The 13121-nt window shown below is 41.9% G+C and overlaps 1 protein-coding gene across 1 annotated transcript in view; it reads left to right on the forward strand.

Annotated features, from left to right (window-relative positions):
* The window catches only part of TOP1 (DNA topoisomerase I), an 87736-nt gene that overhangs the window by 29228 nt on the left and 45387 nt on the right, over positions 1 to 13121 (forward strand). Inside the window, exon 3 of the mRNA XM_056844872.1 lies at positions 11514 to 11616. Within this exon, the coding sequence (XP_056700850.1) occupies positions 11514 to 11616 (103 nt within the window). The remainder of the gene's footprint in view (positions 1 to 11513; positions 11617 to 13121) is intronic.

Consider the following 13121-nt stretch of genomic DNA (forward strand, 5'->3'; position numbering starts at 1 on the left):
CCATGAACACAATACATAAAGAGTTAAAATATCAAAAGGGCAGATAAATTGTCAAATCTAATTGAACCATGCCCAGTCATTCATTCTTTACAGGCTTGTTTCCAAAAGCTATAGTATAATAACTCCCATTCACTATTTGTGGCTGAAATATCCTGACAAAGACTAGTTTGCAAACTCCAGTTAGGCTACTTGTAAAAAAACATATCTGCAGATTTACTTCTTGTGTGTTTCTAAAGTCTCTCAGTCGCTCAAAAGCCTGTGATATGTTGTTTTTTAATTTTAAATAAGCTAACTCATGCAGGATTTGGTCCCTGAAAAATCTCGTTGACTTTTCACTCAATCAAGCTCTTTACCCAATACTGGAATGTTTGCCACTGGGTAGTATTTATTGTAGGTTGGGCCTAGGGATGCCTTCTTCAAGAGGAGTGCCACAGTCTCCTTTCAAAGCAGCTGGAACAACACCCTCCCAAAGAGATAGAAAGAGGGCTTCTGAATAATTATACTGTTTCATTATTCACATTTTGGTTGATACATATGACTGAAGCTTGATGAACAAGAATGCGTGTTTTTGTATATCGTCACAGTGACTTCAGCTTCTGAAGGAATATCTTGCCCCAGGATCCTCAATCTTGTTGACCATTTTAGAAGTTTGAAAAAGTGTAGTGGGTTCCAACATAAAATGGATACTGCGGGGATATAGTCACAAAATGCTCAGCTTCCAAGATCTGGTAAGATCGGGCTAGCCTGGGCCATCCAGCTCGGGAATAGTTTTGGAGTGCCCAAAACTAATTGCTTTTATGCCTGCGCAGCTGCCCCTGTTATAGTAGGATGCTTGGCTTGGCACCTAGTAAGAATCCTACTATAACAGGGGCAGCTGCTTATAGATGTGCTCTGTGCAGACATAAAGGTTTTGGGCACTCCTAAACTATTCCTGACCTGGATGGCCCAGGCTAGCCCGATCTCATCAGATCTTGGAAGCTGAGCAGGGTTGGGCCCAGTTAGTATTTTGATGGGAGACCACCAAGGAAGCCCAGGGTCGCTATGCAGGTGCAGGCAATGGCAAACCACCGCTGAATGTCTCTTGCCTTGAAAACCCCCTGAGGGGTCGCCATAAGTTGCCTGCAACTTGACACTTCCCCCACCAAATTATCTCGTGAACCACGGATGCAGGAGGAAATTGGGTTCTTCATTTCTGTGGTTTGGTTTCAGTTTCCAAAGAAAGGGGAAGGTGTGCTCACCTGTATTGAGGGAATCTTCCAAGCACAGAGGCTTAAGAAAGTTGTTTTCTGCGGCCAAGCTGAGGGTACAGGGCTTTGACGCCCCTGCCTGGGATGAACTCAGGACATTGCTAATCAGTCACCTGATAGGGAGTACCTCCATATTTTTTTGATCCTGTTCCATTCAAGACCCTTTAGATTTTAGACTCCAGAAGCAAGTGGGCGCCAGGAAACATATTGTCGGGAGCCATGGCACCGACCACTTTGCAGATCACTGGTCTAACCTGTAAGATAGAACCTTAGATTGAACATTCTGTAACAAATGCAAAGTTCATATTAGCACAGCACACTGGCAGTGGTGGAACGTCTGTAACCAAATGTTCGGTGCTCCCCAGCTGAAGGGTCTCTTCTCTTACTTGAGCAGGGACATAGGAAATCAGTGAAAATAATGGCATGATAGGAAATACCAGTATTGAAACGAAAGAACTTCTTATTTAAAGCACTACAAGAAATCCAGCAGCACCTTAGGTGGCCTCCCAGCTAAATGAGACCAATCTGATTGAATCCCATGTTATAATTCCTTGGTGTGCTAGCACGGACATGCCTTCCTTTGGAATCTCATGAGTCTTAACTACCAGTGTATCCATTTAGAATGGGCTGTTCTTTTTTTTTTTTTTTTTTCCTGCACGTTATTTGTAAATCTCTTAGCTGGTATTGACAGCTTCTTAACTTGCCAGTCTGCTTGAGGATTTACATTAGTTCAGTTTTAAATTTAGGGTATCCAGTGCCACTGATTTTGCCTATTGTTAATTGCTGCTTAAATGGTATCCAGTATATCTATCTAGAAATATGAAAGGTTTGGGATCCCTGTTGCTATTACTGCTACTCTTGCAAATTAAAGTGCGTACAACTCTTTCAGTTGTCCTCGTGCAAATTAAAGTGCATGCAAATCTTTCTTGCAGTTGTCCCCATGAGAGCGAATGAGTGTGTGAAATACTGGGGAAACTTACTGTGATTCAGCTCAGACAATCCTCCAAGCTATGGATCGGAGGACTGCGAATGAGCCACAGATTCATGCTTTCTCCTTCCCCTCTGCTGATATGATGTTTTCCTCTCCATTTCCTGCTGGGAGAGTGAGAACTAACTGTAGTTTTCCAGTTGGGATATCACAATGAACTATGGTTAGCACTAGAAAGCATTGAATCTATAGTTTCCTCCTGATGGGTTGGAGAATCTTCGCAGTTGCCAAAAGCAGACTTAATTAATGATGACATAATTGGTGCCTGTTTATTACAGGGCCCAACTTCTAGTTGTATTAGGTGGCTTGTTTTTTATTGCTCAGTAGCTGATTTAGATTAAAACATGAATGCAGTGGTTGTCGAACAGTGGGTCTCAGCTGTCTTGCAATTGTGGGTCTTGAGGCTAGGAGAGAGGAGACAGAATAGGGCGCCCTAGAAGAAAAGGCCATGGGAGGCTCACTTCTGTCTCACTTCTAAAGAGTTTGCAAATCATTCCATTAATGATAATCTAACACTAGATGGAGATAAAACCACAGAATGCAGGTTTTATGGGTTCTTACTCTGCCGGCATTAAGTTAGTGAAGCGGGATTTGGGTTTATTACTTTTTTTGTGAATGGTCGCTGTTGTTTATCTTATATGTGTTTGGAGTTTGTATTGCCAAGAGGCAAAGGGGTTCTTTTCCACTAAGGGATTTGAAGGCAATAAGCACACCAGCAGTGGTGAAGGAAAACAGTTTTATTGAACACTCTATAATGATGATATTAACCAGTCACAAGAATAAGGTTCCTGTAGCAGAAGGGGCAAGGGTATTCTGTTTTATTCTTTGTTTATTCTTGTGAATTGTTATCTCATAATTATAGAGTTTTCAGTAAAATTATTTTCCTTCACCACTGCTAGTGTGCTTTATTGCCTTTCAGTCCCTTAGTGGAAAAGAACCACTTTGCAATACCGACTTTGCATAAAAATGTCTGACAGTACGTCTTGCTTTTTATTGCCCTTTGACCACACTGTTCACAATTTTTCCACTCTTCCTTTTGTGTGCATGGCGCGCATGCGCATCTTCCAACTGAGAACATAGTACATTTGATGAAGTGCGCTCTCGACCATGGAAGTTTGTCATAATGCATCTGTTCATCTTTAAAGTGCAACAAGCGACTCCTTTGGAATTGTTTGAAATAAATATCTGTTTGAAACACATTAGTGCAGTGTTCAGACTGTGTGTCAAGGATTGATGGAAAGCGTTGAACATGTCACTTCTTCCTTTTATGAAGATACTGTTTGCCAACTGCTGTTCTTTTGTAACAGACAAGTTGCCAGTGTCTGTCGACAATTGATATGAATCGACACAGCTCCGTAAGCTATTCTTACCTGTTTAAAGTGGTTCAGTGTCATAATTGCTTTTGTCGCATTGTGTGTAAGACCTTGGAGATGATACTTGGAAGAACTCGTATGCATTACCTTTTACCTATCCCTAGAATAACTTTGTCATTTTCTTCCTTTTTTGTGCTGCCTTGCAGAGCTGGGATATAGTAGCTATGCTAGATCTAGGGATCTAGCGAGAGGAAAACTAATTATTACAGTTGTTTGCCTTTTGTGATTGTATGAGAGACTTTCTGTCCAAATAATCCTTTATGTTTTTTTTTACTACAGATTGTTTTTTCTAATTTCAACTTATATTTTTTCCTACCTCTCATATGGCAGAAATGAAAGATATATGTTCTGTGGTAGCATAGGGTGCAGCAATTTGCAATGCTTTTGCCATTGTTCTTCTAGGAAATGAGGATATTTATACTTTTAAATTCCATAATTATGCCAAATAGTAATATTTTATCTGTTAACCAAATTATAAATGATGCATTTTTGTTGTGAAATCGGTAAAATTAGTGAGTATTGTATATATTTCAGTTTCCCCCACCCCACAAATTACCATTTTTTTCTGGAAAAAAATGTGGATTTTCTTCCACGGCCTCCAGAAATTTTACATCTCTCTTTGGAACAGAAGGTTCTCCCTCAGAGGAGATGAGTATTCTTGACTAATGGGTAAGCCATCTTATTGGGACTGGAGACAGTCTTGTGACCTCCAGCATGAGACACCCTCCTCCTCCTTCAGTGGCTGTTGTCTGCAAGGATTGGGCTGAGGAGATCCTAAACCATCATTTACCTCAGCTTTTCTGGTGCTCCTAGGACAGTTTCCTTCAGCTTTCTGCTTCTTTTTCTTACAGGCCTTCTTCTCTCCCTCGTTTTCTTCAAGAACAACACCTTCCCATTTTCCCCAGGCTTGCTATTTGTGCTCTTAATCGCATATTTTCTTGTTCTTTTAACTTAGCGTACTTAATGTTCGTAGCACTTAAATGAGGAACTCTTTAGAACGTAATGCATTTCTGGGCTGTAAAACCTAAGTAAGACGTCTGTGTTGTGATGGCATCTAAAGCATGCGTGAAATTTCCCACTTTCACCATGGAAGTCTGTGACTCAGACCTGGAGCGATCACCAAACTATAGTCTCATGATCAGGAGTTTTGCTCTTTCTCAGTCCTCCTCCGGCCCACACAAGTGCCCTCTTCCCTTTCCTGGTTAGCGTCAACTGTGGCTTAGTGTTGCATCTAAAGGTCAATTTAAATGAATTTTGGAGTCTGTATAGAAAGTAAAACTGGTGGTTTAATTCATTTCTTAACCATTAAGTTTCGATGTAAACCTGAAATGGCTATCGGTTCTTGTAGGTTATCCGGGCTGTGTGACCGTGGTCTTGGTATTTTCTTTCCTGACGTTTCGCCAGCAGCTGTGGCAGGCGTCTCCAGAGGAGTAACACTGAAGGACAGTGGGGGTTACCACACTTTGTATTCCCAGCAATGTATTAAGAGTTTGAAAGTGTTGTAAAAAACATCGGCTGTTACCCCGCTTGTATTCCCAGCGGTGTATTAAGAGTTTGAAAATGTTATAAAAAATACTGTTTGCACTTTCTGTGTATTCCCACCGATGTATTAAGAGTTCGAAAACGTTATAAAAAATACTGTTCGTACTTTGTTTGGCCCCTTTAGCTGTGAAGACGTCTTCCAACCATTTATAAGCCGTGGTATCCAAAAACCCTTTCAAAGTGATGTTTTTTACCACATTTTCAAACTCTTAATACATCGCTGGGAATACAAAGTGTGGTAACCCCCTTAAACTCTCTTATTTTCTGTTAAAGTTGTGCTGATGTTTATGAATTTCAATGGCTTCTCTGTGCAATCTGTCCTTCAGTGTTACTCCTCTGAAGATGTCTGCCACAGCTGCTGGCGAAACGTTAGGAAACAAAATACCAAGACCACGGTCACACAGCCCGGATAACCTACAAGAACCGATGAACTCTGACCGTGAAAGCCTTCAACAATGTTATGAAATGGCTAGTTTTTAAACGGGCTAGATGGCCATCTGTCAGCAATGCCTATTCTATGACTTTAGGCAGATCATGAGAGGGAGGGCATCTTGGCCATCTTCTGGGCATGGAGTAGGGGGTCACTGGGGGTGTGGGGGGTAGGGAGTTGTGAATTTCCTGCATTGGGCAGGGGGTTGGACTAGATGATCCTGGTGGTCCCTTCTAACTCCATGATTCTATGATTCCAAAAACTCCGTACATGCTTGTTTTTGGCTTACAGCAAAGCATTCTGATGTCAACTGACAAGTTTTGGTTTGGTTCCAACCAGCATTTTCTTGGCCAATTCCCCTCATTCCATATGGCATTTGTTCACAGCAGTCCCAGGACCCAGAGCATAGCCTTTGTGATAGTCAAACTGGGAGGACCCCCTTACTCTCTTTTTCACCAGTTAAAAAACTGGTTGAGTTCAACCTTTTGAACTTCTTTGGGAATTGCTGAGAGATGCAACACTAAAATCATTGCTGAAAATACTAGGCACTGTAGTTATAATTTCTAGGTGCCATGGCAAGTGGTTAGCAGTTTGGATCCCTGGAACAGTGAAGTGAAATTGCAAAAGGTTAAGCACTTTTCAGAATGCACTAGCTAGCAAAAGAGAATCTAGTGTTCTAAGGAAGTAGCTACATAGTCACAAAACACTACAGTACAGTATTGTGTGTAATTCAAAGGGGATAGTATGCTGCTTGCCCTGACCTGGGTGGTATGGGCTAGCCTTATCTCTGCTGATCTCAGAAGCTAAGCAAGGTCAGACCTGGTTAATACTTGAATGGGAGATCACCAAGAAGGGCCAGGGTTAGTCTCCAGGTTCACCATAAATGGGCTGCCCCTTGAGGGCACTTCATGTACACAGTACTCTGCTTACTTTATTTTCTTCAGTTAAATCAGACAAGAGGCTTTTGGTCTGAATGCAAAACTAGTGCCTAAAAAATGCCAGCATATCTTCTTGTCCAAATGGTGTTAAGTTTGTTTTCCGGGGAGAGTTGGAAGAAGAAAAGTGATGGGCTCCTGATTCTGTGGACTGGACTGAGGAAGGAAGAGAGGGCAATTTCACCCCTTCCCCACTTCAGCCTCTTGGTGCACAGAACTATTAGAACAGGCTCATCCCTCAGCCTTCAGAGTGAATTTTCCTGGCATCTGAAAGCTGTAGGACAGCATTGAGTGTAGTGATCCACAGATGCAAGATCATGGAGTTTTCCCACATGTCTTCTGTTGTGTTAAGATGTTGTAAAAACAGATATGGCCCACTGGAAGCCTACAAGCAGTCCCCAGTGCCTAAGCAATACTTTTTTGGCCCATGGCAACCCTGTGAAATTCAATTCAGGTGTGGCAAAATGCCCAGAATTTCCCTCACTGGGACAGGAGGGGAAATGTGTTAAAGTTCTAAAAGACAGAGAAATGGAACCCTGGAGTTAGAGTTGCCAACCTCCAGGTAGTAGCTGGAGATCTCCTGCTATTACAACTGATCTCTGGCTGATAGAGATCAGTTCCCCTGGAGAAAATGGCCGCTTTGGCCATTAAACTCTATGGCATTGAAGTCCCTCCCCTCCCCAAACATCACCCTCCTCAAGCTCTGCCCCAAAAACCTCCTGCCATTGGTGAAGAGGGGCCTGGCAACTAAGTGGAGTATACAATCTGTCATGTCTTGTATGTAACTTATGTGCATATGTATCAGTTTCTGTGCTATGTTTGAGCAAATGTATTCCATAACTCTGAAGTGTTGACTGCAACATGGTACGGACCCTTTTTTATCCACTCATGAAGGGGTCAGTTTTGTGTGTCAAAATATATTTGCAATCCCTGGATGCTATCTAGATAATAGTATTACTTTCTAAAAATACAGAATATGTCTGTATGTACTATAAAATGTACCTTTTTTGCGTGGAAATCTGAACACTGCACACTTTATTCCATTCCCCCCGCCCCATTCTTTTCCTGTTCCTTTCAACCTTGCTGCTGCCAGCCTGACTTTTTTCATTATACTTGTATAGACAACTGTCTAAATAACTTCCTCTAATAATGATTTGTTTATAAAGCCCCCGCTAAACAACATTTTTATAGCTGAGCTCATAGATAATCTCTTTCCCTGAAGCAAGTGGCTTTAAAGATCTTAAGTGGCTGCTAACTGTTATGTTCTAGGTTTCATTCTTGATACAATCTGTGTTTTTATATAACTTTTTTGTGGCAGTAAGCCCATTTAATATGAAGTCTATTAAGGCAAAAGTAGTTTGTGTAGTTGCCAGGCTGGTTTGAAAGGTTACTTCACTGTAATGGCTGCAGCAGCAACATGCATGTTCGTAAGGCTCTTGCTGTGGATAAATCAAAATGATGTGCTTTACTACTGCTTTGGTAAGATATTAGATCATGGAGCTAGCTATGCATTAGTGTCCTTTTCTGTGCATTGGAAAATCACATTGCATCACTGTGAACGTGCTTTTCCAAGGCTGCTGTGTGGATCGTCGTTCATCTAGCCTGATATGCGATTTTTGCAAACTGCTGGTTCAAACGGTGGGTTGCGTCCAGCGCAAGGAGTGCAAATCTTTCCTGATTTCCTACCACCAGGACCCATTTCCAACCCTAAGGAAATTTATTCCTGGGGTCACACGACGGGCACGCAGTATTCGATCTGCAGAGCTCCACTGCTGGAAGAGGCAGAAAGGGTGATTTCATTGCCTTCACCCTCTCCACTGCAGCCTCCCAGCCCATTTGGCTATAATTCCATGTGGTCCTGTGAGCCTAGGGATGAATTTTCCTAGGATTGAAAATGGCTGCTTGGTGGAGAGGGAAGATCTTTAAGAGTCAAAGCCTTCTTCTCATAGTTTATTTAATCCAACCCATAATATGGCTGTTCCCCTCTCTAAAGCACTGGAGTGGGGGAGGGTGGGCTGCTGGATTACTTGCTTCTTTCCCCAAGATTCTTCCCTCTTGGAACACAAACCCTCTTCTTTCCCTGTCAGCCCTAATCATGGTTTAGGTTTTGTCTAGCACCAACCTTACCCATTATTAAGGTTGCCAGCTTCCAGGTTCTAGCTGGAGATCTCCTGCTATTACAACTGATCTCCAGCCGATAGAAATCAGTTCCCCTGGAGAAAATGGCCGCTTTGGCAGTTTATGGTATTGAAGTCCCTCCCCTCCCCAAACCTTGCCCTCCTCAGGCTCCACCCCCAAAACCAGCCACCGGTGGCGAAGAGGGACCTGGCAACCCTACCCATCATTAATGCTAACCAAGGTTCCATCTCAGCCAGGATTTGCAATCACTATTTGAAACTGGTTTCCAGTGTTTCTTAAAAATGAAAATTGGATATTCCTGGAATGTAAAATGTATCCAGTTGTGCCTAGTGGTATGAGAGACTGTAGACCCAAACTCGGTGCTGGTGAGATCTTTGTTTGGAAGGCGCAAAGACCCAATGCAAAGGGTCAATTTGGAGATATATTTGAGCTTTTCAGATTCAGGTGTCTTATTTATTTTATTTATTTGTTGGATTTATATCCTGCCCTCATTCCCGGCAAGCCATTTTTGTTTCACTAAAGTCCTTTCAAATGGTAGCAGCTATTGATTTTTATGGCTGTGGAACTCAGTTGATCCGGAGAATCCCAAGCATGATGCCCATACACTGTTCTTTTACAGTGAATTCAAAGTAGCCACAACTGTGTAGTGTTGCAAGCTAGCATTGATAATCAGCCATGTACTTTGTGCCTGAGCTGCCTGTCAGATGTTAAGAGATGTTAAAAGTACTCGTGTGTGAAATGGGCTGGTTTAAACGAAGACTGTATTTTACCAAACAGTGCTAAATTTCGGATTATAGGTACTGTTGACATTACAATAACACAGTCTCTTGGACTGCATTGCGAAACGAGTCTGATAAAACATGTTATAGTAATCTGATCATATAGTACCTCTGTCCTTAGCATCAGCCGCTCCACCTCAGACCTGTATGTTGATTCTTACTGTTGTATCATTCATTGACCCTGGAGACCTGCACGCAAATGTGATATGATACTTCCAGAATACAGCATTACCTCCTAGTAAATTTCTCTTCTCACACTTCTGCCAGTGGTAATAGTGGATAGAGAGTTTGAGCTGTGATCTTAATAGAGAGTTTGAGCTATGATCTTAACATTATTATTTCTGAAATTCTTGCACTTTAGAGTTCAGTTAGCAGAGATGCAAAGAGAGCTATTTGACCTGTAAACACTTGTAGGTTCATGCGTGAGATTTTCTCTGTTGTTAACTTTGCAAAGTTCCTTTTTCATATCTGCCACCCTTGATAATCTCAGCGTTGGATATGGTGGTATAGTTTTGAGTTAAAACCAGATGTTTTGTGCCATATTAGATTTCTAGATTGGGTGGGAGGAGCTTGGAAGAGGAAAGTGCAGATTAAAGTACTGGTAGTAAGGCTGTAGTAGTTTGAAGAATACTCCTGAGATTAATGGGAAACAATCTGGTAGAGGTAGATGCTTTCTAAATGGCTGTGGAAAGCATCTCTTTCATGTGGGTTGATCTGATCGTGCTTGAGTCTTCTAGAGATTGTATGCCCAGATATTGCTGTTGAAATTACTACGGGCCCATTTGTCAATTTGCTGTTGAGTTCATTGTGTAAAAGGTACACTATTTTGACTCTGGGTTGGCATGCTGGTCCATTGACTTGTCTGATCTTCTTAGTTGGGCAGGTACCTTACGGCCAAATATTGTCACACATTTCATGAAGCTAAGGATACTACTGTGTGGAGAGCAGCTTACGTTTTTATCATTACAGTGTCATTTGTTAGGGCAGAAGTGAGGCTTCTAGCAGGGGGTGTTGTCCTGTCTTTCATGAGACTAACTCTAGCTAAAGTATTTGGTGAGATTCCAGGACTGGTGCAATACTGGTATCTTTTGGAGACCGCCTAAGAGATGTTGGCTTGTTTCCACGTTGGCTGTATCTGTCTGTGTTTCTCCTTTTTACACTAGAAAAGCATTACCTTTTAACCTGCTCAGACAGAGATGCACTATTCTACAATGCTCTGTCAATGTTGGGTTGGATCCAGCCAACTGTCTCACTCAACCTTGCCCAGTTCCCCTCCTTACTACAGCCTCTGTCCCACATGGCTTTTATTCAGGCCCATTCTAGGATCTATAGTGTAGTCTTTTTGGTGGTCAAAGGGACCTCCTCCTCCTCCTCCCCTTTTCACCAGTGGAAAAGCTGGCTGGAGCTAACCAAATCTGTGGAGGAAGGCAGGGCACAAGAATTCTTTTGAATTTTTTTCAACTACGATCCAGAATCCTGTCATGTATCCTACCTTAGGGCTGGAGGAAGTCTGTGTGAGGAAGAGAGATTTAAGCTGGAGGACAACTCCTATGGGGAAAGCTTTGCTCAGTGGAGTGGTAAGATGCCTGTTACTTTGCTGATGCTTTGTTGCTGGCTTTGCAGTGGACTGGTAGATAAACCATTTCTGTGGTGATCTCTGTACAACTGGAAAACTAGCTTGTCCACTCCCAGCGTAAAACAGATCTACCATCAAACACCTTACGCCATAATGCAAAAGCCTTGACTCCAATCCAAATAGAACCATCTCAGCACTGCTATGTACCGTATTGTCCAGTGCCTTGCTACTCAGTGGGGTGCTAGCATTGCCAAAGCTACTCACCCGTTCATAGAGAGGATGGGGGATTGAATCTAGTCTCTTCCTTATAAGGTTCTGGATCCAGGACTAGGCAATATTCATGGGTCTGCCTGATTAAAGGTGCCACTTGTATAAATACTGCTGCATTGAAGTGTTATTCAGTATTGGCGCTGGGGTATATGTTGCAACCAATATGAAGCAGCTGGTGGGAAATTGCTGTCATTTCGCAACTTCATTTCTTTTCCCTGCTCCTTCTGCTTGCAGATTCTCACAAACATAAAGATAAACACAAAGACCGAGAACATCGACACAAAGAGCACAAGAAGGACAAAGAGAAAGACCGAGAAAAATCCAAGCACAGTAACAGGTGAGACATCTGTTATTGCAGGCTGATTGTCAGCTGGCTATGCAAAACGCTGCCTACTGAAACTTGATTGAGTTTAATAATGCCTCAAGGTCATGCAAGCCTTACCAGTAATAAGTTAGCTTGTTTCTATAGGGCAAGGGGATTTGACAACCAATTCTGAATTCATTTCTCGCTTATTTCCTGAAGAGCTTACCCTACGAGTGAGTGCAGGCTTACCATAATACAACCCTAGCCTCATAAGGAAGCCAGTTCATCAGCAACATTTTGCTGAAATTCAGTAGGTTGATGAGGATGAAATTCTGAAGGTTGGCGAAGAGAAAACTATACAGTGTTTTATGACTCAGTGCAGTTTGCATGCCCAGTTAACGCTACCAGCAGGGTAAGCTACAGATTTCTGGGGGGAAATTCCGATTCAAATTTAGATAAATAATTTAAATATTTAAATAAAATTAATAAAAGGAGGCAAATATACCATGTGCCTGCACTGGGGTTTGTCCATGTTTCGTATCCCACATTTAGCACTCCATCAAGATGTGATTTGTAGCATAGCTGCCATGACAGCTATAGATAAACAGACCATATTTACATCCATTAGCAGCCTTCAGTGCTTCCCCCTATTAGGTGAGAGTGGGGACAGTTTCCCTGGTGGTTGACTTTCTCTACTTCCAGGGTTTCCATATCAGTCGGTGACAATTTCTGTTGGTATATGTTTAACAAACGGTTAAGTGATAAAAAGGTACAGAACTGTAGACAATTGTTTACGTTTTCTTTAGCTTACAAAATGGTCCTATGTTAATGTTTACCATGGCTAAAACCTGTGAATAAATTCCTGGAATTCTGTACATAAGTGTATAATTTTGCTTTTTCCTACCTCCATCTCCAGAATGTTATGCTGTGCTTCTGCAGTTACTCAAATTAATCTGTGCCAATTTTAACATCTTAATATCATGGTCTGGAGTGCGTACTTGAATACATTTTCATAAACTTTTATTTTGTTTTAATTTGTGTATGATGAGAGGCGTGTGCAAGCCGAGACTGTTGTAGAGTTTGTGACATTCACAGATGTCGGGGTAGAGCTTGTGAATGTCTCAGCTGAGCAGTTACGTATTTTACTGGTTGCTCAAATCCTGGCAACATATTCCTAGCTTCCAAGTATGCAGCATCCTTCTTATTATGGTGTGTGTGGTTTCTCCATTGCACCTGTAAATTCTTGTAAAACTGTGTGTTCCCTCTTTAAGCCAAGTAGTAATATAGCCCTTCAGATTGTTCCTTTGAAGGATCTGTTAATTCCCAACACTTGCAGTCTCACCCTTTTCAGTGTATGCTCTTCATATACTTTGGGAAGAAGAATGGTCAGTGCCACTACTGTACCTTTCTGAACGAATGTCTTTCCCAGGATATGGACAATTTTTACTTGTGACCATACAGATATTTCTTGCCTTTAGTGACATTTCCCCCAAACTAAGGAATTTATTCATTATTACTTAAGTATGGTCACGTTGAGA

The sequence above is a fragment of the Euleptes europaea genome, chromosome 2 (genome assembly GCF_029931775.1).
Source record: "Euleptes europaea isolate rEulEur1 chromosome 2, rEulEur1.hap1, whole genome shotgun sequence".
Classification (NCBI taxonomy): Eukaryota; Metazoa; Chordata; class Lepidosauria; order Squamata; family Sphaerodactylidae; genus Euleptes; species Euleptes europaea.